Source organism: Misgurnus anguillicaudatus, chromosome 8 (genome assembly GCF_027580225.2).
Source record: "Misgurnus anguillicaudatus chromosome 8, ASM2758022v2, whole genome shotgun sequence".
Classification (NCBI taxonomy): domain Eukaryota; kingdom Metazoa; phylum Chordata; class Actinopteri; order Cypriniformes; family Cobitidae; genus Misgurnus; species Misgurnus anguillicaudatus.
Window position 1 is genome coordinate 28,408,470 of NC_073344.2, and position 26,995 is coordinate 28,435,464.

Here is a 26,995-nt window from a genome sequence, read left to right on the forward strand (position 1 = left end):
TTCTAGCTAGCTAACTAACTAACTAACTTACTATATGAAAATAAACATAAGACACAGAACTATGTTACCAATGTGCAACAAGCTGAGCTAAACAGAATGTAAGCTGAGGTAAACTCAAAGTCAGTTGAGGTAAGTCTAAACAGGAAGTTTTCTTTTTAGATTTAGGAAATCTTTAAGCGATAAAAATGTTGATTTGGCAATGAGATGAGATTGCATTTCACTGTATCTTTCAACATGTTAACGGCTCTCAAATCTCACGTATTCACCGTCAAACACACATTTCAGTCAGTTCACACGCCACACGTTGCATTTCTCACTCTGAGAAGTAACAGATAATTTCGAGTTTTTTAAGTGTGATCAACTTTACGCAGCGCCGCAAGAACTGACACGCAGATGACATCAGAGTACCGCGAGAAAACTTGCGGAGGAGGCTCATTTTAAATCACTCTCGCGTTACTCTGATGTCATCTACTTGTCGTTTCTTGCAGCGCCTCGCCTTATGAAGTCGTACTTTGTTCAATTCCATAATCTACTTAAAGTGCTCATGAACTAATTTTGTACTTAATAAAGCCTACATTTTTTGTTTCTTAGTACATTAATATGAAATATGCTAAAACGTATTTAGGGACCACTTGTAATTCATTTGAACCCATCTTTTTTTTATGAAAGATGAGTACAAGTTTACTTAAATACATTTTTGTAATACAAGATAGTATGTTAAATGGATTTCAGTTCTCAAAATGACACAGATAAGGACATGTTTTTAAGAGTATGTTTTTAAGATTATCTTAAGTACTATATTTTTTTTTGTATTATGTACAAAACTAGTGTGTGAAAATAGTCCAATTTAAAGGGATAGTTCACCCAAAAATAAAAATTCTGTGATCATTTTCTCACTCATGTTGTTACAAACCTGTATAAATTTCTTTGTTCTGAAGAACACGGAAGAAGATATTTTGAGAATAGTTTGTAACAAAACCTTTAATGAGCCCCATTTACTTAAATAGTAGGAAAAATAATACTATGGATGGAAGTCAATAGGGCTCATTAACGATTTGTTTACAAAACATTTAACTGTTAGCATTAAAATTAAATTGTTAAAATTAACTGTTAGCAAAAACCTGAGAATTGGGTGGGGCTGATCAACATTACTTTTTCTATCAGATAGATGTTGTGACGTCATCTCTGAAGGCTCTTCATAAGACGGTTGATGCGAATCAGTTGACCTCTGACCTCGGAGGAACTTTCCCTTACAATCATGAAGACTGGCTGCAATTTCATCAGGTACAACATGAGTCGAAATACTGCTACACTTTAAATCCAGCATTTATGGATATTCATTCTCTTTATTTGCTACTCATATTGAGTTTGTCAGTGGGTTACATGCTGTTGTTTTTTTCCTTAGATGTCATGGTTGAACAAAATGTACAGAGAAGTAGATTTTTATTTAACGTGTATATCTGTGTCTTTCAGAAACTGTCTCTCTTTCAACTTGATCTACATGCGGCATCTTCATTACTGCAGGCAGCGATCAAGAAACTGGATGTCAAAAAAACAAATTCTGCACAGGTACATCTTCAGCTTTATCCCTGTTAGTTGTTAATATACAGACCCGAACACAAGTCTGTGGGTTTCTCTTCCATTTACTACACTGATTTCTGTGCAATTTAACCATGTAAACATTGTCAAATATGTTTAACAGAGCTATGAAAAAACTACAGGCATATATTGTTGGCTGAAAATATTATAAAATTACCAAAAATATTTAATAAACAAACAGGCAAGTTCTAAAGAATGTGTAGAAATGTGTCATTGTGAATTCTTATACATGTAAACTAATTTTACAGGAAGTAAAGTATTGCATTCAGGAGCAAAGGACGTCCATGAAAATGGTGCTTGAAGATACTCGATTGGTCACTCTCCAAAGAGAAGGTGGGGCTATTTTGGCCAGGTTGCGAAAGGAGGAGTCTCGATTCGTTCAGTCTGAAGACTATAGGTACGTCTCTTTACTTTGTTTGGATCTCAGCAGGCACAGGCTGGGCATCTCCAGAGGGGGTCTTGTTAGTTAGTTTATCCTGTTTACCCTGTGGGTGCGTCCCAATTGGAAGGTTGCGTCCTCCAAAGGCCAATTACGTCCTTCAAAGGATGCAGCCTTCGAATTATGATGCACCCTTTTTTCTCAAGCTAAAAGTGCTTTTATGCATGAACATTACTGTCTATCTGTGCAGATTCGTAACGGGGCTTATAACATTCATATGTTTGCATTTGCCTCTTCAGGGACTCGATGGAGTCTGTCACGTGTCTGTATAACCAGGTGGAAGAGGCCGTTCATACATTAGTGATGAAGTCTAACCATTCTCTGCAACATCTCGAACATGTTCTTCTGTTGAGAGAGACGGCGGATTCGCTCAGTGAGGTCAGCGCTTATGACACAGATTATATAGGCTCACAAACATTACCTGAGGAGGACCTAAAATAGCATGAGATACACTGTGAGCTATCCAGACAGTGTTATCTTAACAGGCTGTTGGGCACCATTGTGCTTTGTGGAGGCCAAATTAAAAGCGTCTTAGATAAAGTTTTAAAGTGGCCACTTTGGTGGTAGTCAGCCTGGTGGGCCAACATAGTCATGCTGTTTAACACAACACACAACTTGGTTTGGTGAAGGTGGACAATGATGATGTTTCTGCAGCAGGGTTAGTTAAAGGGTTAGTTCACCCCAAAATAATAATTAATAATCATAATTTACTTACCCCTGTTGTTCTAAACCACCAAGTCCTTTGATTGTCTTCAGAACACATTTTAAGATATTTTTGATGAAAACCGGAGTTTACACTGCAAAAATAACTTCAGCATTTTTGTCTTGTTTTCAGTAAAAATATCTAAAAATTCTTAACTCAAGATGAAGTTTCTTGATGAGCAAAATGGCCTAAAAAAATAAGTCTAGTTTTTAGACAAAAAAAAACTATACAATTTAATTGAATTTGTGCTTAAAACAAGCAAAATTATCTGCCAATGGGATGAGAAAATTTAGCTTGAATTTAAGTGTTTAAGAAAAAAGAGATTTTTTTCTAATACCATTGACAGATATTTTTTCTTGTTTTAAGCACAAATTCACTTAAATTGTATATTTAGTCTATAAACTAGACTTATTTTTTAGGTCATTTTGCTCATCAAGAAAAAGCATCTTAATTTTAGAATTTTTATACATTTCTACTGAAAACATGACAAAAATACCAAGTAAGAAAGTCATCAAACCTATGAAAGTGTAATGTTGAGTACCAAAGATAATTTATATTCCCTGATTGTAAAAACTAAATCAGTACACTGCAAAAATGACTTTCTTACTTACAAATTCTTAGTATTTTTGTCTTGTTTTCAGTAATAGTATCTAAAAATTCTTAAATGGAGATGCTTTTCTTGATGAGCAAAATCACCCAAGAAAATAAGTCTAGTTTTTAGACCAAAAATATCAAATTTAAGTGATTTCGTGCATAAAACAAGCAAAATCTGCCAATGGGGTAAGCAATAAAAACGTGAACATTTTTCTGAAACACTAAATTCAAGGAAAATTCAAGAAAAATGTGCTTACCCCATTAGCAGATTTTTTGCTTGTTTTTTTGCACAAAATCACTTAAATTCGATATTTTTGGTCTAAAAACTAGACTTATTTTCTTGGGTTGTTTTGCTCATCAAGAAAAAGCGTCTTAATTTAAGAAGTTTTAGATAGTATTTTTGTCTTGTTTTCAGTAAAAATAAGTAAGAAAGTCTTTTTTACAGTGTACGGCACTTACAACAAAAGTACATGGGGCCAGGCAATAAATGTTTCAACAGTATAGCCACAAGTCTCGTACAGTATATGGCATCAGACTAGAATGATCTAGAAATCAATATTTGTTTTGTTAAGCTTTCCTTTAAGAGGCCTGATGTAGACAAGACAGCAAAGCAGAGTCCTGGGATGGTGACCTGTATCTAACTTGTGCTGTGACCAGCTGTACTGCTCTTTTAAGATGGAGAAAAATAGTTTTTTGTGGCGTGTGAAACCGGACAGATGCCTTTGATGTGTGCACCTGATTTGTGTGTTTTTAGTTATTGTCAAATGTTTTTTTTTTACAGATTCAATCCTGGTGTGATGCGGAGGAACAGTTGTGGCAGAAGGACAAAGACAACACAGAAGAAACTTTGTCTAAAGTTGAGCAGAAACTACAAAATATTCAATCTGTTCTAATGCAAGCAAAGGTAACAGAAAGAAGCTGACGTAAATAATTGGACTCGTGAAGTGTATCTGTGCAGAAGTAATAACTTTACCCTAACAAAGAAAATTTGACAAGTTCTACTTTTAACTCACATGACTTTATGTTAAAATAAAGTCCAGTTAATGACTTGGAGCCCTTCGTGTGGATCGCCTCGGGACTTTTACTGTAGGATTTATGGGTTATAGGTTTATGTGAAGTGTTGAGCGGTTAAAGTTTTAATAAAAATATCTCGTAATGAAAATGGTTTGAAAATGTAAATCTTATTTAATAATGATAAATGGTAAAGTTTTATGAGATTTCAGACATTCTGAAGAAATTCCCTAATGTTCAGGAGAAAAAGGAGAAAGGGATGTTGTTGGTCAAGGCTGTCAAGAGAAAGAGCAAAGATACACAGTTTCCCGAAACCGACGCGTTTCGCTGTAACATCAACACATTTAAAACCAAGATGACCGGGTTCCTCTTGAGGGCTGAAGAGCGTAAATCTGAGCTGGAGACATCTGTTGATCTTTATCGTTTCTGTGAACAGGTGGGCCCACAAAAACTCATTTTACCCTAAAGGCTGCTTTGACTAATTGGCTATTACTAATTTGACTAATTGCAACTATATAATCTCACAGATTTTTAAGTGAAACATGATATTCAGTGAGAAGAATGCAGGGCGGGGGGAATAATGGGAGAAAGTAGACATTCCAAACATTATAAGTTAGACCTCACCAGAGTACCCCCAGGTGTTTGGGTGGGAGGGTTTGAAATATGAGAAATTTAGCTGAAAAGGGAAGTTCAGAGGTGACCCTGGACCACAAAACATCATAAGGGTAATGTAACATAAGGGTAAATTAGATTTCCATTGATGTATGGTTTGTTAGGATAGGAAATATTTGGCCGCGATACAACTATTTGAAAATCTGTAATCTGAGGGTGCAACAAAAATCGATTATTAAACCATTCTTCATCAGCCTATTTTTTAAAAGTTGCCTGCCAGCGTTTTTTTTTTTTTTACCAAATGCCTTTCAGTTCTTTTTTTATAATTAGTGCTGGGCAAAGATTAATCACGATTAATCACATGCAAAATAAAAGTGATTATTTTTTGCATATATGTGTGTGTACTGTGTGTAATTATTATGTATATTTAACCACACACGCATACATGTATTCATTTCCGAATTTTTTTTGTACATAATTTTTTTAAATGTATATATCATATTAAATATATAAAATCATAAATAAATATATATACATATGTAAATGTTTCTTAAATACATACATGAATGTGTGTTTATTTATATATACATCATAATTACACACAGCACACACTCATATATTATGGAAAAATCACTTTTATTTTGTATGCGATTAATCGCGAGCACTAAAAAAAACAGACGCTCTGCTTATTAACAAACAAACAAAACGTTTCATCCTATCTATATTTTTTTCTCTGCTTATAAACTCTTAAATATTTATATTTTTCTTCAAAAAAAAAGTTTTTTAACAAAAAGCTGAAACAATTGCATTTTTGTGAATGAATTTTATTAGAGATCACATTCAGAACGATTATCAAAACATACACAGAGTGTAAAATTAATAAATAATTTTTTGCTTACTTTTTTTATAAATTGGGCAAGTGTGCCATCTAGTGGATAATCGAGGTATTACATATAACCATAAAAACTCATCAGGAACACGTTTTTCATGCAAATGTTTTGTTGTAATTGATGAGATAACTCATCCATAGTGGGGAAAGAGTTAAAGTTTTTCGAATTAAGTCATTAGCAACAAATATTACTTATGATAAGTACATTTATATATATTTACGATAAGAAGTTTACAAAATATCTTCATGGAACATGTTCTTTACTTAATATCCTAATGATGTTCGGCATGAAAACTATAATTTTGACCCATAAAGTGTATTTCTGGCTATAGCTGCAAATATACCCGTGCTACTGGCATGACTAGTTTTGTCAAATGATCTCAGGGAAAGTCAAGTTATATTTACGCAAAATTTTATCAATTTATTTGTGTCCATGGCACGAAATTCAACTTTTTTATGTGCCTTGAGCACACATGTCTTTTTCGTGACACAAATTTCTATAAATAGTGTTTTTCATGTCATTTTATGTATTGTTTTCTCATTTTTTCCCCTCTATTTTTAAAAACTTGTCGCGTGGGGTTGGGGTTAGATTTGTGGTTTGGGTTAGGATGTACTTTTATGTATTGGTTTCTACATGTTTTTCTTCCGCTTTTAAAACTATTCTCGCCTGGAGTTGGGGTAAGAGTTGGGGTTTGGGTCAAGATGTCTAAAAATGTAACAGAAAGTGATTCTTACCCCAACCCCAAGGACAATGGTAAGAAAATAGGAAAAACCAATGAGAAAACAATACATACAATGAACCGAAAAAGAAAGTCGTGCCACGGACACAAGAAACTATTTATAGAAATTTGCAGAATTTCGTGCCATGGACACAAATAAATTGATCAAATTTTGCGTGACTATAACACGACTTTCCGTGAGATCAGTCTGGGTTTTGTGGTCCAGGGTCACATATATTTGCCATTTACATGTCAATTTTTGTCCGACACAGTCATTGCTCTATAAACTATTATAGGATAGAGAAAAAAAACGTGGATTAAAAAGTAATCTTTTATGTTTCACACCATACATGTTTTAAACTTGTTTGTTTTTCAGGCCTCATCTCTTGTGAAAGAGTGCATGCAGTATTTAGAGTCGGAGACGAACGTGACCTCTCCAGCTTGTCTCCGCATGAGTGCACTACAGGCTTTTGAGGAGAGGTTCAGAGACTTCTCACCACAACACTTTGAGGAAAAGAGTAGCGCGCTGTTGGAGAGGCACCCAGATGGGATATGGATTTGGAATGCGGTCCGGGCTCAATGCCGAGATATCAGACAGAAGCTTCATGAGATACTGCAGTCCTCTTATAGAAATCAAAGTCCTCCCATATCTCCACAAAAAGAAAATGTGTCTGACGGCCTCTTGGCAGGACTGGCACAGAATGTAATGACCACTCCTCCCGAAGAAAAGCAGGGCGACCTCCAAACAAATCCAGCTGGCGGTCGAATAGAGAACGATGGACAAAGCGATAATGAGACTGTGGCACTTTGTAATATTGACGTTAAGCCCATGATGATATGCACATCATCAAACTCAGACACATTATTGGCTGAAAATGCTTATAAAGAAACTTTACCCATTAAACAACAAGATTCATTAGAAGGTATTCAACAGTCATTGCAGATTAAAGAGCAAAGCTCACCCAAAGTCTGGTTTAAAGAAAAAAGACGTCTTTTCCACCGAAGGTCAAGCGAAGGTAACGTTTCCACCTTTCACTATGGCCAGACCGTAACATTCAAGAAATGCCATCAGACGTACTCTCAAAGTGACGGTGATCTCGGGTACGCCGGACGGGCCATCGAGAGTGACCGCTCGCCATGTAATCAAACTCCAGTCTTCTCGTCTAATAAAGAATCTTGTGCATCTACCCACTGTCAAGCCAATGCTACGGTCAAGCCCGTGGTACATTTAAATGACCAGACATCTGCAGATTCCTGTGTATTGGTACCAAGAGCTTCGAGTCCAGTCAGTGAGTCGGACAGAGCATCATGGGATGGACAGAGCTCCAGGTTGTCTCACCAAGACAGCTTTTGTTCAAGCGCTTCGGAACCGAACCGGAGCAAAATAAATCAAAAGACCAGCAATGACTGTAAATCGATGATTTCTTCGCCAACACGCTCAGTTATTCCCATCAGATTGCAGGATGGGTCGATCTCTATGCCTGTGGAAAACAGCAGTACTGTACTGTGAGTAATCTGAAATGAAGAATATCTAATAGTGCAATGCTTTATTAAAGGTGCAGTGTGTAATTTTTAGCAGCGTCTAGTGGTGAGGTTGCGAATTGCAACCAACGGCTAAGTCCACTGCTGACCCCTTGCTTTTGAAACACATAGAGAAGCTATGGTAGCCTCCACCGGGAAAACATGTCATCGTCGGAGACAACTTAGTAAAAAAATTTGTCCGTTAAGGGCTTCTGTAGAAACATGGTGGCACAAAATGGAGACTTCCACGTTAGGGGACCCTCGGTGTATGTAGATAAAAACGTGTCATTCTAAGGTAATAAAAACATAACGGTTCATTATAAAAAGGTCTTTATACACCCCTGATAATATAGTTTTGTATATTATTTTGCATTTCTGTCAAGAGGTCCTTCAAAAAAATTACACACTGCACCTTTAAAGTATGAAAAATACAAAGAGTTCAAAAATATTGGATAGATTTGATATTAAATGCTGATATCAGAGCTTTTGTAGCAAAGCCCTCACTGTGTCAACATGTAAGTTAATTTGGGGTAAATGTGATATTTTCTATGTAGCAGTGTTGAAGGTGACTCAAATTTAAAGAGAAAAACTACACCGCAAAAAATTATTTTCAAGAAAAAAATTCATAGTATTTTTGTCTGGTTTTCAGTAAAAATATCAAAAAATTCTTAAATTAAGATGCTTTTTCTTGATGAGCAAAACAACTCAAGAATATAAGTCTAGTTTTTCAAATTTAAATTTAAGGGATTTTGTGCATAAAACAAGCAAACAAATCTGCCAACGGGATAAGCAAATTTTTCTAGAATTTTTCTTGAATTTAGTGTTTAAATATATATATTTTTACTGAAAACAAGACAAAAATTTTTTTTTTTCTTAAATCATTTTTTTGCAGTGTAAATAGTAGCTTTAAAGGATTACTCCACTTTCATAAAAAATCATGATAATTTCTTCACCCCCATGTCATCCAAAATGTTGATGTCTTTCTTTGTTCAGTCGAGAACAAATAATTTTTTTTTTTTTTTTTTTTTGAGGAAAAAATTCCAGGATTTTTCTCCATATAGTGGACTATAGTGGACATCCACAGTTTACAGTTTCAACACTGCAAAAAATTACTTTCTTACTTAGTATTTTTGTCTTATTTTCACTGAAAACATCTAAAAATTCTAAAATTAAGATGTATTTTCTTGATGAGTCTAGTTTTTAGACAAAAAAGATACAATTTAAGCGAATTTGTGCCTAAAACAAGCAAAAAAAAAAATAAATTCTGCCAATGAAACAAGAAAATTTTTCTTGAAATAAGTTGACTTTTTCCATAAACATTTTGTGTTTGGATACATTTGTATTTTTCGTGTTTCATTGGCAGATTTTTTTGCTTGTTTTAAGCACAAATTCGCTTAAATTTTATATTTTTTGTCTAAAAACTAGACTTATTTTCTTGGGTTATTTTGCTCATTAAGAAAATACATCTTAATTTAAGAATTTTTTGATTTATTTACTGAAACAAGAAAAAAATACTAAATAAGAAAGTCATTATTTTGCAGTGAATGCAGTTTCAAAGGGCTCCACATGATCCCAACCGAGACATAGGGGTCTTACCTAGCCAAACAATAGTTATTTTTGCCAAAAAAGTACTTTTAAACCACAACTTCTCGTCTTGCGCTGGCTGTGTGGTGCGCCAGCGCGACCTTACATATTGCGTAATCATGTCGAAGGTTCACGCGTTACATATGTGAAACACACACTTGCAGATCATTTTAAACAATAAACTGACACAAAGACATTAAATAGTATCATTCACATACAACAACAACATCTGAACGCTCCTCTTTCTCCACACTTGTAAACATTAGGGCAGTAGTTTCACATACATCATGCATGACCTTTCCACGTGATTACGTAATATGTAATGTCACACTGGCGGATCACAAAGCTAGTTCAAAGCAAGAAGTTTTAAAAAGTGCTTATTGTTTTTGGCGAAAATTATGGTCTTTTCGCTAGATAAGACCCTTATGCCTCGTTTAGAGCCCTTTAAAGCTGCATTGAAACTGTTAAGGTCCACTAAGTCCTGGAATGTTTTCCTTAAAAAAACATTATTTCATCTCGAGAAGACAAAAACATCTTGGATGACATGGGGGTGAGTAAATTATCGGAATTTTGTTATGAAAGTGTAATATTCCTTTAATACATCATATTAAAGGATATGTTATAGTTTTGTTTACAATAAATGAAATTGTAGGAAAATGTCAAACATCGCCAAAGGGAGGAATGATGTAAGGTTTGTTTTGCTCCTTTCAGAAAACTCCAGCTGATCATTGAAGAGTTGCTCCAGACGGAGAGAGAGTATGTAAGAGCCTTAGGGTACGTCGTCGAGCATTACATGCCTGAGCTGGAGCGTCCTGATGTTCCTCAAGACCTGCGGGGACAGCGAGGAAGCATCTTTGGAAACCTGGAGAAACTGCGAGATTTCCACCAGCATCACTTTCTTAATGAGCTGGAGATCTGTCTGCAGGAGCCCTTCAGTGTGGGACGCTGCTTTCTAAAACATGTGAGATCTTTGAGAAGAACCCTGCATGAGTCCACACAAGCTCACTATGTACATTAGTACTAGTCAATTCAATTTCACATAAAAATATTTGCCTGTGTAGGAAGCAAATTAAACTTAAAAATGAGAAATTTTAGCTGATACCGTTGTTCTTGCCCTGACAATAATTTTACCCAAAAAAGCAAAAAATTTACCCATCCAGATTTGGTTCTGTTGTTCAGATTCTTATTAGCAATTAAAAGCAGTTTTTCCCACTATCTGACATTGGCCGATTGTTTAAAACAGTCTATGATCAGGGCAGATGCAGGGTCAGAAAAATGCATCAGAACTGAATCTGTGTGATCATTTTTTATTTTCGCTCAGCACTTTTAGGATTTCATGACATAATACTTGGAAACAAGGAGTAAAAAGCAAAACTACTGATGTATTTTTGTAGGCAAAACCCATAAGCGAATTAGCATTTGAGCATTTCCGGTTCCATCATCCTAAAGTCAATGTTTTCTTTTTTTGGAATGGGGTTTTAGTTAAACCTTTTTTTATAAGATTTTGGGTTAACACAAGCCCAGGATATTTTCATGACATAAAACACACTAGTAAGTCCCACTTGTGACTTTTTAAAAGCTTTAAACTTTCTTTAAAAGGTTTCTAACAAGTTGCTACATAAGAGTACAGACTTTTCGGGCACTTTAAACGTCATCATGCATGAAGATCTCAATAACAACGCAACATGGGCACAATTCTCAACAAAGATTCATCCACACACTGCAACAGATGATTTTCAGGAAAAAAATTCTTAGTATTTTTGTCTTGTTTTCAGTAAAAATATCTAAAAATTCTTAAATTAAGATGCTTTTTCTTGATGAGCAAAACGACCCAAGAAAATAAGTCTAGTTTATAGACCAAAAATATAAAATTTAGGTGATATTGTGCATAAAACAAACAAAAAAAATCTGCCAATGGGGAAAGCAAAAAATCTTTTTTTTTCTAAATTTAAATTTAAGAAAAAAATGCTGACCCATTGGCAGATTTTTTTGCTTGTTTTATGCACAAAATCCCTTAAATTTGATATGTTTGGTCTAAAAATAGACTTCTTATTTGCTTGGGTCGTTTTGCTCATCAAGAAAATACATCTTAATTTATGAATTTTTAGATATTTTAACTGAAAAAAAGACAAAATACTAAGAATTTTTTCTTGAAAATAATTTTTTGAAGTGCAGATACTCCAAAGAGTTTTCCTTATCAGGGAACATGTTTTTAAATGTGTTTAATAAAGTTTGAAAGAGCTGTCAGAAGCTTGGTGGGGATGACGTTGAGGTTGGCAGAATGTGGTGTAATTTTAGCTTTTTATTTCTAGTAAATGAATTTAGACTTAAAAAAACAAGGCTTTTTTTGTGATAATCCAAATAGGAAAAATGAATCTTTTTTTTTTGGCAAAGGAACCAGTGTCCCGCTAACTTTCGTATTGACGTACAAACATAAGTCATCCCTGCGGCACTCTTGGTATTGGCAGACGTCATCCTAAGTAATCAAATATCATTATTGCCACATAAATTTTGTATTGGTACATCCCTAATTTTTTATCAACAAAACCGCAATGTTTATAACATAAAAAGCAAATATTTAAAGGGGACATTTGGCAGCCGTCATCCTAAGTAATCAAATATCATTATTACCACATACATTTTGTATTGGTGCATCCTTAAATTTTATTAGCATAACCCCACTGTTTATACCCCGAACAGAACAGAAGGGGACAGTGCTATAATGGGGTCCCCTATCAACCTAGAAAATGTGAAAAAGATCAACACAGTAACTTAGTTTTGGTAAACCATTCTCTGCAAGCATGTGAAAAAATATCTCATTGAAATTGGGCTCCCCTTGTGATGTCAGAAGGGGATTATACCGCCCCTTAATCTGCACTATCCAACCAGATCATCTCATTTGCATAAAAGGACACACACAACATAAAGTCACATAATAACATTCATTATCCTCCGATCACACTTTTATCATCTCTGCTTGTCCAGTCATTGATTCTAACTTTGTGTTTCTCAAATCCAGAAAGAAAACTTTGGCCTCTACGCGTTATACAGTAAGAACAAACCTCGCTCTGAAAAACTGCTCATCAGTCATGGAAAAGACTTCTTCAAGGTGATTATTTCTTTTTTTATTAAGTAGTAGAACAAGATGCTGTAAGAAATGTTACCAGCTCCTTTCTGTTAATACTTGTGTAAAAGCAAAAATCCAAAGAGTAATGAAAGATCTGACAGATGTGAATTCATCCATTCATTCTCCGGGAAATCTGTTCACTCATAATTCCAGTAAGCTGAGAGAGTTTCAGTCAAAACTTGTCTCTTGCAATGAGCTGCCATGACAGCATGGTGGGCACATCTTGTCGACAGAAAATACTGTACTGTTATATGTGTCATATGCCAAGCACCTGTGCCAGCCCGTACTTGTTTATCCAAACTACAGATGTGTATTATTCAAGCACGGATCACACGTCTTATATACTGTATATGATGTTGGTTGTCTTTGGCTCTATTGCAGCATAAACAGCAGGTGTTGGGTGATAAGATGGATCTGTCATCATATCTTTTGAAACCGGTGCAGCGCATCAGTAAATACAGTCTGCTGCTGCAGGACATGCTGCGAGAATGCGACAGCGGGCCACGCGCCGGCCGCGAGCGCATGGAGATACAGACAGCTCTGGAGATTGTACAGTTTCAGCTTCGCCACGGCAACAATCTGCTCGCCATGGATGATATTCAGGACTGTGATGTGAGTGATGGAGATATTAGAAAGAGGCTCATTCGGTTTGAACAGAAATGAAAGATAGATGGTCAAAATGTGGGAATTGTTCATCCAAAAATGAAAAAAAAAAAAAACTTAGAATATATTCACCGTCATGCCATCCCGACCACCGACGAAACCCGTTTAATCTCCTTTTCCGTTTACATAACGTTTACATCCCATATACATATACAGTCGATATATATATATCTCCCAATCGTTTTTCCCCTCCTAGGACTTTTTATCCTCCTAGGCTTAAAAAAGTCGGGAGGTTTTTTCTCCTAGGGGTTTTTTCAACCCGGGGAGTCAGCCGACATTAGCTTAATTAGCATCCTCTTCTTTACGTTACATTAAAGTTTATTCATAGCCGCTGTATTTTGCTGTATTTTGCTACTTATGTTGTCTCTCGATTTTTCTGTATTTTCCCCTGCTTCTATTGCTTTGTAAAGCTGCTTTGAAACAATTACCAATAGTGAAATTATATAAATAACATTGAATTGAATTGAATTTATATAAACGTAAGCACACAAAATATATATATTTTTTAAAGATTTTTTTCATTTTTTCTCCATGCATGCCCAATATGTTTATGCTCCAAACGCACGTCCATTCATCATAAAAGTAATCCAAACGACTCCAAAAAATGTAAACTGTGTGAGATTTTATATTTGAGCTAAAGATCTGACATCTAAGCTAAACAAGCACAACAAATAATGAGACACACAAACACCAATGAGATTGAAGTTTGAAAAGCAACATAAAATAATAGTGCAGGTTTGATAAAGAAAGGATATTTTTAAAGAACATAGTGAACAGCAACAGAGTATCTGTAATTACAAAGATGAATGCCTTTTTTTCTTTGCTTTTATTTTAAGACAAAAATGGAAAGAAGATCAGTGGGTGGTAAGAATATAAGATACACTTGACTCCATCCACCTGCATCCATCGGTGCAAATTTGTTTTTAGAAACCAGAACAGGAAACTCCCACAAGCTCTTATGCACTTTATTTTTTTTTTTAATTAGTCAAAACTAAACATGTAAGTCGGTAAAAATATATAAATCATAACATTGAACAGAAACTGCTATAGTTTTTCATATAATAAAAATAAACACCCCAATCATTCTTACTGGTGAGTCACAAGTCTGTTCTGGATACATACAAAAACTGTGCTGAGTGTCTTAAAACGAAACTTATTAAGATTCAATGGCTTGAAAAATACACTGCAAAAAATGATTTTCAAGAAAAAAAATTCTTAACATTCTTAAAAAATATCTAAAAATTCTTAAATTAAGATGCTTTTTCTTGATGAGCAAAACGACCCAAGAAAATAAGTCTAGTTTTTAGACCAAAAATATCAAATTTAAGTAATTTTGTGCATAAATCAAGCAAAAAAATCTGCCAATGGGGTAAGCACATTTTTTAACATTTTTCTTGAATTTAGTGTTTAAGAAAAATGTTCAAGATTTTTTTGCTTACCCCATTGGCAGCTTTTTTTGCTTGTTTTATGCACAAAATCACTTAAATTATATATTTTTGATCTTAAAACTAGACTTATTTTCTTGGGTCGTTTTGCTCATCAAGAAAAAGCATCTTCATTTAAGAATTTTTGGATATTTTTACCGAAAACAAGACGAAAATACTAAGAACCTTTTTTTCTTGAAAATCATTTTTTTGCAATGAATCCATTGAGGTTTCATTGACTACTAGGTTTAGTTTGGCTATCTGATAGAGCTTAAAAATACAATTGAATAGTAAATGTAAGATGTCTGATATTGTTGTAAAGATAATTTTGTCTATGCAGGTGAATCTGAAAGAACAAGGCCAGCTAATTCGTCAAGACGAGTTTCTCGTGACCTTCAGAAAGAAAAAATGTTACCGTCACATTTTTCTCTTCCAAGATCTCATTCTCTTCAGCAAGACTCGGAGGACTGATGTGGGGAATGACACGTATATCTACAAACAGTCTTTTAAGGTAAACCATTGAGTCGTCCAAATATTGATTTCTGTGCTAATCCCCTTAAGTCAAGTTGTGATGTAAAAAATGATTTCAAGAGAGACTACAATCTAAACAGATCTCTGTTTAATCATATTACACATTTGGGCAAAGCTTTTATAAACTCATGGTGTTCACACAGGCATCCAGGACACTGACATTTTAACAGTTCATGAAAAATGTATCGCTGTATTGTCATCTGGGACTTCATTATAAGATAGAGGATAGGAACAAAAAATCTTCCTTGTTTTAAAGCTCACTGTATTAGTATTTTTTGTTGTTTGCTTAAAGAAGTATTTCACTTTTAACTACAAATTCTGATAATTTACTCATCCCCAGATGTTTATGTCTTTCTTTGTAAAGTCGAGAAGAAATTAAGTTTTTTAGGCCTCAAAGGACTCTAAACGATCCCAACTGAGGCATAAGGGTCTTATCTAGCCAAATGATCGTGATTTTCATAAAAAAGTACTTTTAAACCACAACTTTTCGTCTTGCACTAGCTGTGTGACACGCAACCTTATGTATTACGTAATCATGTGAAAAGGTCAAGCATGACGTATGCGAAACTACCACTTTACAAGTGTGGAGAAATAGGACCGTCTGACGTTGTTGTATGTGAAATGATATTAATTCATGTTTTTGTGTCAGTTTATTCTTTAAAATTGTCTGCAAGTGTGCGTTTCTCATATGTATTGTGCAACCTTCCCACGTGAATACGTAATAACTAAGACGAGAAGTTGTGGTTTAAAAGTACTTTTTTGGGGGGTGGGGTGAAAATGATGATCATATCGTAGATAAGAACCCTTGTGCCTCGGATCGTTTAGAGCCCTTTGAAGCTGCATTAAAACTGTAATTTTGAGGTCCATCAAAGTTTTTATTACTTTAGTATGAAATGTTTTTGTCCACATACACCGCAGGTCCCCTCACATTTCGCCATTTTGTGCCACCATGTTTCTACAGTAGCCTTAAAGGTGCAGTGTGTAATTTTTAGAAAGCTCTCTTGACAGAAATGCAAAATAATGTCCAAAACTATATTATCAGGGGTGTATAAAGACCTTTTTATAATGAACCTTTATGTTTTTATTACCTTAGAATGAGACGTTTTAATCTACATACACGAGGGTCCCCTTACGTGGAAGTCGCCATTTTGTGCCGCCATGTTTCTACAGAAGCCGTTAACGGACAAAAGTTTTTTACTTAGTTGTCTTCGACGATGACATGTTTTTCTGGTGGCGGCTACTGTAGCTTCTCTATGTGTTTCAAAAGTGAGGGGTGAGCAGTTGACTGAGCTGTTAATTGCAATTCCCAACCTCACCACTAGATGCCGCTAAAATTGACACACTGCACCTTTAAATGGACAAACTGCTCTACAGAGCGCATTTTGTCACTACGCTGTCTCAAAAGATGACATATTTATCCTGTGGCGACTACTGTAGCTTCTCTATGCGTTTTTAAAGGGAGGGGTGAGCTGTGGACTGAGCCGTTAGTTGCAATTCCCAGTCTCACTGCTAGATGTCGCTTAAAATGTACACAGTGGGCCTTTAACAAGCAAATGTCTGCAATTCCTTCAATGTAAAAAGTAAAAAAACTTGAAGGAACTATTTATAAATGAAGCGATAAAAATTTGATTTGACCCTACAGTCACATTAGCTACGAAAGTGAGCAACGCCAAGCGACACACACTCGCTTGATGTGCGTTCCTTGGCTAGTATTTGAAAGCGGTATCAAAAGTCACTTCAGAGGTATTTTTAAGTTACAAGAACGATGTTTTTGGATTTAAAATTATTTATTTCTCAATAAAAGTAACAAAATATATGAGATAAAATGCCAAACTTATCAGATATATACAGAAATGCGCATTTTCCGCCATCTTGAATTATTTTCTTCGACTCAAGCCACAGACCTACGTCACGCTGCCCCGTCTTGTCTATTTTGGCCCCACCTTGCTCGGCGCAGCGGCGAGCTCATGGCTTGTCGCTGGCAAACGGCCACTCCATTGAAAATGAATGGTAGCCTGACGCTCTGTCCCTTGTAGCTAACGTGACTGTGGGGTTATCCATCAGGAATTGATTGTTTTGTAAAATGGTGTTTTTTTTATTTATTTATTTGTTGGTGATGTTAGTTTTGTCCATCTCTTCCGTTCTGTGTCAGACTTCAGACATTGGCATGACCCATAATTTCGGTGAGAGCGGGTTGTGTTTTGAGATCTGGTTTCGAAGAAGGAAGTCACAGGACACGTACATCCTACAGGCACAGAGTCGTGACGTGAAGGAGAACTGGACCAGAGACCTGGAGAGAATTCTGTGGGAACAAGCCGTCCACAACCGAGGTAAGCAAACCTATTCGCATTATCATGAAAAAAACTTTTATTTTAAGTGAATCTCCGCTATGATGTTCAGTAAATCTGTGTGGTCTGTACAGGACTGATCTGTTATAGTTATTTGGAGTGTGAGACATGGACATCATGCTTTTTTGAAGTCACTCCCTAAACTTTTATTGTGTGTACATTCAGAGAATACAGTAATATAAATATTATTCCTATCAGTTTCTGTGGAGTTCTTCCTCTCTGTGTTTAAGAAAAAACCATGAGGAGCCAAGGATGGTCATGTTATTAACTGATAAGTATACAAAGGAATTAGATAAGGAAGGAGTGTTGGGAAATGATAAATTACTCCAAACTTTCAGCCCCATGTACAAAAGCATTTATTCATTTCTCAACCCCTATCAGCCTCCTACATTTACACTCGTACAACTTCCCGGTTTCATTATTGTCTCTGTTTCCACAGAATTACTTGCACTTTAATACATCATATGAGTCAATCTTGTTATGCAAAACTTTCTTCGAAAGTCTGTAACACCTAAAAATGCCCATGCTTGTGCTGCCAGTTCCTTATCTAATCTGCCACACATCAATGAATGAACAATAGATGTAGTGTGCAGCAACATGACTGATGTGTATTGACAGATATACTAATGTATAAACATTAAATTAATAATAAAAGCCGGATGAACCCTATAACACATAAACAGAGACACTTGGAGACGGCTGTTATGATAACCCTTATGGGTTGTTGGGGCCATTTTTGGCCATTTTTGTCTTACTTTGGCCACAAGTTTCTCTGTGTTTCAGCAAATGGACTGATTTTTGGTGACAAATTTTATATTGACACATATTTTGAGAAAATGCTTTGAAATGTTTCAAAGACTCAACAATACACCGTGGGCAGGTTTACTACCCTTTCGTGTTGTTCGTGGACAGGGGAGACACTAAATGGAGCAGCTGTAAAAATGTATCAGATTATTTTTTATTTTTTCATAAATCTGTCGATCAACTTCAGTCCTGATCAAAACTTCCAAATGTTTACAAAAATTCCATGCTTTTAACTTTTTAATTGCCAAGTTTATAACTGATGTCACAAAAACACACAAAATGACAGATATAAAGATATTATTTTCAATATATAAAGTGATTGTGGACTGGTTTTTTTTTAACCTTTTTGGGCTTGTCAAAGATCAGTAGAAACATAGGCTTTGATGCATTTTTAGTTTTTGTGCAGCATCAGATTTTATTTATTTTTCTCCCTGATTAGTTGTTCGTGGCTTTTTTGCCCCATTGACTTCCATTATAACCAATTTTTTTGATTGCAAAGCCATGACACCTTATTATCATGCATTCTTGATTGTTGGTGTTTTTTCCTTTTGCAAAGAGGTAACATTTTTATTTTTTACTGTTGATCACATTGTGCCACTATTAACCCTTTAGTAGGCCTGTGCAAAAACAAAGAGCTTAATTTCTGGCTTGTACATTGAGTTATATGGAATATAACAGCATATTATTTTGTGTGTGTGTGTGTGTGTGTGTGTGTGTGTGTGTGTGTGTGTGTGTGTGTGTGTGTGTGTGTGTGTGTGTGTGTGTGTAATGTTTGTAAACATTTAGTAGTTTTGATCAGTACTGAGGTTGATTAACAGATTTATGCAAAAATTTGAAAAATATCTGATACATTTTACAGCTGATCAATTTAGTGGCTTTTTTTGTCCACGAGCAACCCGGAAGGGTAGTGAATTTGAAAAACCCAGAAAGAAAAAACTAAGATGATACGCTGTTTTATGTCATGCATAAGACAACAAAACACAGCTTTACACATGCATTGTTTAGGTACTGTCACACCATTGATCTACTGATCGTCCTTCAACGTGATGCCCAGTCGATGCCTGACCAATGACCACCGGCGGAACCAGTTTAATTCGCTTACCCGTTCACATACCCCGATAGTATTTATATATATAAATATATATATGTATCTCTCTCAGGGGGTTTTCTCCTCCTAGGAGTTCCCCCCTGGACTAGCCAGGAGGGTTTTTCTCCAAGAGGGATTTTTCACCCCCTGGAGAGTCCGCCATCTTTGGCTTAAGTTCATACTTTACTGTATACGCTATATTATTAGTACGCTCGCTTGTCTATGCTTTTCCTACATCTATTAAAGTAAAGCTGCTTTGAAACAATTAGCAATTGTGAAAAGCGCTATAAATAAAATTGAATTGAACTGTGAAAATATATAAAAAATGTAGATTAGTGTGATATTTGTGATGTCTTTTTAGTATGTCATTTCTATTTGCAATTCACAGATCACAGATGTCTGTATTGGTGTCTAAAAGTTCAAATAGATTTGATTTCTGTGAATGCTGTCTGAGACAATAGTATCTCACTATTGAGATATGGCAGATAGGGTATAAACTATGGTAATGTCGGACTGTCAGTCAGTGGCCGTGGGCGGGGATTTATCAGTGTGACATCACATTAACAATTAGATATATAATGAGACTGCTTTTGTTTAATGGGGATTAAAAAGGAGGAGATGGTGGATTATTTTCATTGTATGGAGGTCGTGTTCACACACTGCCAACACACATCTATGTCCAAACACCTTGTAAAAGTGGATTTTGCATAATATGCGCACTTTAAGTTCTGTGTTGGTCTTCACACAGAGATCCGAATGCAGGAGAGAGTGTTCATGGGGATTGGATATAAACCTTACATGGACATCACGCCCAGTGAAATGGCCATCAATGACAGAGCCATCAACTATGCGCTCACAGGACGGGGTAAAACACGTGTCATCCAAATATATATACCAGATATGATCATTATACTATTGCAAAAACACAAATAATCTAGCATGATGGAATAATGGTGCGTTCACACCAGACACGAATGAAGCGAGAGTGATTTACATGTTAATTCAATGCAAAGACGCGTTGCACATCCTGTGGTGCAATTCGCCTGAATGAGGTGGCACAAATGACATTTGATCTGCCTAATGCTTAATTCTTGCAAATCGAGCGAGTTGAATAATCGGAACTTTGGCGGATATTCATCCTGCGTTAACCAATCAGGAGCTTGCTCTAGTAGTGACGTGATTACGATGTAGCGAGCGGAGGCAGAAATACGAAACAACAATGGAGGACAACATCATTGTCGCTGTATGTGAACACCCGGAGCTGTACGACACATCTTTGAGGTTTTGTAGAAACAAGAATAAAAAGGATCTTACTTGAAAGAAAGTGAGTGAGGAGGTCGGACACTCACTTAGCTAGCTAAAGCTGGCAAATTAAGCGTATTAGTGTCTGAATTTTATGCGCGAATAAAGCAAGTTAACTCAAAATGTTCAAGCGTCCAACTACCCGCAAATAGCACGATTTATTCGCTTCATTAGTAATCTGGTGTCAACGCACAGTAATGCTACGCACACCCCAAACGCGGGGCAGCGCGATACTCGCTCTAGATTACTTGCCGGATTTAACTTCATGTCATGCGAATTTTTCGCTCAAGTTGATTATTTTCAACTTGGGCGATGACGTGTTTGAGGCGAATAGCGTGTGTTTTCGCCACACACGCACCGCCCATATCGCGTCATTTGCATCGCCCCATGCGAGGACGCATCTGATCGCGTCTTTGCATTGACTTTGTATGTAATCTACTTGTGCAAATAATTGAACTCGCATCTGGTGTGAACCCACAGTAAGACTTTGCACAGTACTGTATGATATTGATCTTATTTAATTACAATTTAGGCGGCATTCCTGTCCTTCGCTTGAATTCTGTTGGTTCGACCAGCTGTACGTCATCGTCTGGTAGCCATTCATCTTTATCCTCTGGGTGGGACTGTCATCTGAGACATCTGATTGGTCCAGGCGGTGGTGATGTTGTACGGTTTGAGCAAGGAACCTCAGGAATCCTGGAGGAAGATGATTTGGAGCAGGACAGTGGAAACCAGAGTGTACTTGGTATGTCCTTTATCTCAGTGTCAGGGTTCATAAAAATATCAGATGTGATTTCTAGTTTGGGAACGTGTTTAGAACAACAACTTGGCGTTACTCTTTGACGTCGCATTACAGATGATGTCTTTTGACCACCAAAGTCTCATGTGTGATGCTACAGTTCTTAGTCACAATGAATGAGTGTCCAATCCAGACAGCTTCCATTTGACTGAAGCAATTTTACAGCCCATGCATTATTATTTTTAGAAGGTAAATGTTTTGCTAATTGTACCCTTTGTTGTGTTTTGTTACAGTGGACAGTTCTGAATCGTCGAGTGAGAGTGTGAGTTGCTTCAGCAGTTCTGGTCACAGCTGCCAGTCTGTGATTGGTGGAGATGGTGAACACACCCTATCTGAGGTGTCCGTCATTGACACAAAAAAGTTACGTGCCCAAAAACAGGAAACCAATGGGAAACCCACTAACCCACCAGGCCAAACAAGGAACCAGCCGTGCTCCAAAGTATGAGGCCTACAAATTATTTTATCATTGTGCAATGCATTATGTCCAACGGTGCAAATACAGCTTTTTTTAAACATAAGCTATTTGCCAGTATCTTGTTTTTTGCTGAATATTGTTGTCATTAAAAATGTATTTTCTTTGTTTTTCTCAGGTTCAAGGGACAAACATCATGGCTAAATCAACTGAAGTTTAACCAATCTATAATGTTTATACCGTAAGACCTTCACATGTCTTTTATATTATCATGCATCATGTCTGTCGCTCACTAATGGACTCTGTACAACTCTCAAATAAAGCTTATTTTATTTATTTATTTTGGTGTGGGTGTTGGTTGGTTTTAACAAATATTTGTATTTGTCATATACACATACACCATTGTGGTGATCAGTGTTTCCTTTAGTGGGGCAGTTTGACTTGTCACATATCACTTCAATTTGTTTTGTTTATTAAAACACATTATATATTGCAAAGAAAGTTAAAAACAAAATTATCCTTTGCTAATATAATTTATAATTAAAGTGGTTTATTTGTTACAGATATTTTTTTTTTGACAAGATTGCTAAAATATAGGATTTTTCAGGATCAGCCTATTTCTAAATATCTTTTTATACATTGTGGAAAATTTTTAAAGAAACCCATCCAAATATCAAGAAGCAGCACATAAATCGCATCCATGGTGGTGACATATTCCATGTTGCAATGCATGCTGGGATCCACTATAGTATAAAACACATGACTCTCATCGTGAATGGTCACTATGTTGCTATTAATGTGCTGATTCTTGATAGCTGCATGTGTATATATATATATATATATATATATATATATATATATATATATATATATATATATATATATACACTTCTGCAATGGTTTTAAAAATCAAATTTGGAAAGCTTGGTCTGCGGAAAAAAAAAACATTTATGATCTCCAGTAGAGAATTACTATTTTATCTACATCTATTTAACTATTGATGAGTCAAGCATGTTTCTTTGACTGTTTAAGCAATATTACTTGATATTACTTGATGTCATTTGCAATAAATAATGTGTTTTGTTAAAATGCTGTTGCGAAGACCAAAAGCTGAAAAAAGCCAAGAGTCAAAGTGTCCAACTAAAGGAAACACTGATCAGCAGCATAACGGCGACCAAACAATTTCAATAAAACATAGCATCTAAATATCTGTAATTTCTCAAAAAAGTAGACAATTGACATTGAAATAAAATCATTCTGTTTTGTAATAAGAGAGATTTCATGTCTTCTCAGTTAATTTTATCTGATGTGGTGGCTGGAAGTCGGTTGTCGTTATTGTATTTCTTTGGTCTTCAGTGATTCTGCTTATTATCATCAGGTGTCTTCAACAATCAAATAATCATCACTCAAATGATCACTTAATAAACTAATTAACTTTACCAGTGCTTAAGAGTTACCTTTAACACCCTGCCGGTGGTTCCCATATAAACACCAATTTAACCCTGGGGTATTTGCTGTGTATGCATATACATCCTGCAGTGAAATATAAATCTGGTATAGAAAAAGGTAGAAAATCTATACAATATATATATATATATATATATATATATATATATATATATATATATATATATATATATATATATATATATATATATATATATATATATATATGTACACTAAAGTTAAAGGTGGAGTGCACAATGTTTGAAAGCCAATGTTAATATTTGAAATCACCTAAACAAACACGCCCCTACCCCAATAGAATCTGGACCTTCTTTTAAAAGACCCGCCCCACACATACGCAACCCGGCAAGGATGTCGGTTAGTAGACACGCCCCTTACTGCTGATTGGCTATAAATGTGTTTTGGTAGTCGGTCCGTCTCCTTTTCCAAAGCGTTTTTCAAACATTGTGCACTCCGCCTTTAAAGCAACACTATGTAGTTTCCATGTAAAAATGACTTACAGCTCCCCCATGTGGTTGAAAAGCGCAACAGTGCCTGATATCAGACACTCTTCTGCAGGCAGGGGGAGGGGCAGGGCTGTGTGCTCTACCCTCCACCACCACTTTCTGATTGTGCTTATAGCAGCTAGGAGGCTGCTCAGGTGGCAGCAACAATACAGTTTGTTAAGTTAAAAGTTGTTCTATTACTGAAATAATTTTAGAGACATTATTTAAATGTAAAAAAACTACATGATGTTGCTTTAAGGCGAAAATGAAAATTAATGTGAAATTAAACAAGAGACTGAATATTTACCTGTAAGAAAGATTAAATTAACAGATTAACAGTTCAACAGATTGAATGTTTCACTTTTAAGATTACAAAATCATTAGTAAAAACCCATGATAAAATGATGTGGATGTTAAGCATTTTATTTAATCAAAGTACTTCGATATAATGAAATAAGAAAAACAGGATGGGAATTGTAATAACTGGCCTTAGTAGAAATCATCTGTAACATTTTTACTCGAAAACCTCATTGTTGGCAACCTGTGAACCTGCTATAGGGCCATGTCTATATCAGGGGTTTTCAAACTGGAGTCCAGGGGCCCCCAGAAGATTTTAAGGGGTGACCAGAAAAACTAAGCAAAAAGTGTACTGAACATTATTACTGTTTCATATCTTAGTCTTTATCACTCCTTTGCATACTTTCCAGAATTGTTTATATTTGTTTTGTTTCTCGGTTGGCTCTGCTGAGAATTTGCTTATTTTAAAAGAGCTCATTGCGTAAATTAGACAATAAGTGTGAATTCCAAAAATTTTTGCACCCTATAAGGGCACTTCGGGAAAAGGGACGCTGTATAAACAGTCAGTCCATATAAAGAGAAAATGACCTTTTATTCATTGCTCTTTTTGCCAAGTGTATTTTTTACAACATCACTGAGACACAGTTGCCTAACTTTCTCCAGAGTTTGCACATCAAGAGTTCTTATCTTCAAATTGAAAAGCGATGATCACATTCGACTGGAATTTGAGGTTCTTCAAATTGTCTGGCCATCTCAGCTATACTGTATATATATCATTTTGCTGCAGGCAGACAGGCTTGTATGAGTGTGTTACAGAACAAATTGTTCTTGGATTGGCCTAAAAAGTTTGCCAAAAATAAAAATAAAAAATGGGTAATTGTTAGGTAATTTTTTGAAAGAAGAAAAGTTGCTAGAGCTGCCTGAAAAGTTGCTAAGTCTTAATAACAAAATTGCTAAGTTGGCAACACTGCGGGTGAGAACGTGAGTTGCTTCAGTAGTTGGCATTTGTATGCAGTATTCATAAAGTTGCTATTAAAAAAAGATTTCTTCTGAAAGTTGAGCCCAGTCTCATGAAGTGCATATAAATCACATGCAGTGTGAAAACTAATGCAATAGCCAAATATCAATTTTGCATGCACACGCCAGTCCTTCCCGTTCACGGTGCATCTTTTTGTGTCGTTTTATGTATTGGTTTCTCTTTTTTTCCCAGTTTTTTTTACCATTGTCGCTTTGGTTTGGGGTTAGAACAAGTTTTTGTTACATAAAATGACATCTTAACCCAAATCCAAATTCTACCATGGTTTAAAATTAGACAAAAACCTGAAGAAACCTATATATTAAATGACAAGCAAATCCCAAATCTAACCCCAAACCCAAGTGACAATAGTTTAAAAAAAACAAAAAACGGAAAGGACTGGCGTATCATATGCACACAAAATGGGAATTTGTTGTGTGTATTGAACGACATTTCACACTGCGTGCTATTTATACGCACTTCATGAGAATGGGTGGGAAAGTTGCCACAGTATTTAAATCTGAAAATATTTATTTTACATGCAATCGTTTTCTAAATGTAATCAAGTTTGCAAGCACTATATTTTGTCTATAGAAGGTTTCAGCAATACCAACATAAACAAGCGGTGTCCGTGGTCTATACGTAACTTACGGTAAACTCTGCTAAGAATAAATACAACAAAGTACTTTAAACATAGTTTATTTATATAACAAGCAAAAAACAACAACACGTAGGTTAACCAAAACATTTGTTATTTCGACAAGGTATTTGTTCAAGAGTTCAGTTTAGCAACTAGTCAGACCATTAAAAAACTTAAACCGGAAGTAAAGGTCGGACCAGACGCGTATCGCGTAGCCGCACGTGTGTCCGATGAAACGGTCTATATAATATCACAATACTGTTTATTGAACACTGTAACTACATTTTTTATACATAAAATATGAAGAGTTTGGTTCCAAAACGAGATAACTCTTTTTTTTATTTAGTCAAAACATGTTTATTATTATGGTATCATGTTATTATTTTGTTTTATGGTGCTACTTAGCTGTATTTTTTAAGTTATGAAGGCTTAAATCAAAACAAACCAACTACAGTTTGATTGATATTAATTGGAGTGCACAATCAAAAAACAAAATAAAAAAAAATAAAATTTTGGAACCAAACTCTTCATATACAAATAAATATTTTAGGAAAGGGGGTGCCTCACAAAAGGCTCATCATTTTTGGAGGTCCTTGCCTTCATGAAGTTTAAACACTTCTGGTCTACATGGCAGAATGATTCAATTTAGAACGTCTTGCAGAAACCATGCAAGACATTTATGTGGAACTGACACGTTCACACACATCTTGTTAAAACTCTAGTAAACCACAAACATTTTTATTACGACAAGTCATGGTCAAATCCTCTTGTGTAACATCCCTGTACAGAAGAAAACTGAATGTGGGAAAGACAGACCAGACACGTCAATGATCTTTAAATGCGATAAGCTTACATCATATTGTATACTGTAAAAAAATGACAGTATTATTGCAGCTGTTTGCCAGTAACTTACTGCAGATTTA

General features: G+C 35.6%; 1 protein-coding gene across 2 annotated transcripts in view; it reads left to right on the top strand.

Moving 5' to 3' along the window:
- The window catches only part of quob (quattro b), a 75,673-nt gene extending 53,165 nt beyond the window's left edge, over positions 1 to 22,508 (top strand). For both annotated transcript variants that reach the window (XM_073870653.1, XM_055213320.2), the window contains exons 8-23: positions 1,165 to 1,284; positions 1,474 to 1,569; positions 1,848 to 1,996; positions 2,278 to 2,416; positions 4,117 to 4,239; positions 4,588 to 4,782; positions 6,943 to 8,072; positions 10,383 to 10,632; positions 12,691 to 12,780; positions 13,180 to 13,410; positions 15,226 to 15,396; positions 17,569 to 17,746; positions 20,404 to 20,520; positions 21,490 to 21,702; positions 21,990 to 22,195; positions 22,347 to 22,508. In XM_073870653.1, coding sequence (XP_073726754.1) covers positions 1,165 to 1,284; positions 1,474 to 1,569; positions 1,848 to 1,996; positions 2,278 to 2,416; positions 4,117 to 4,239; positions 4,588 to 4,782; positions 6,943 to 8,072; positions 10,383 to 10,632; positions 12,691 to 12,780; positions 13,180 to 13,410; positions 15,226 to 15,396; positions 17,569 to 17,746; positions 20,404 to 20,520; positions 21,490 to 21,702; positions 21,990 to 22,195; positions 22,347 to 22,388 — 3,450 coding nt within the window. In that variant the 3' untranslated portion in view covers positions 22,389 to 22,508. The remainder of the gene's footprint in view (positions 1 to 1,164; positions 1,285 to 1,473; positions 1,570 to 1,847; positions 1,997 to 2,277; positions 2,417 to 4,116; positions 4,240 to 4,587; positions 4,783 to 6,942; positions 8,073 to 10,382; positions 10,633 to 12,690; positions 12,781 to 13,179; positions 13,411 to 15,225; positions 15,397 to 17,568; positions 17,747 to 20,403; positions 20,521 to 21,489; positions 21,703 to 21,989; positions 22,196 to 22,346) is intronic.
- Positions 22,509 to 26,995: the final 4,487 nt, after the last annotated feature.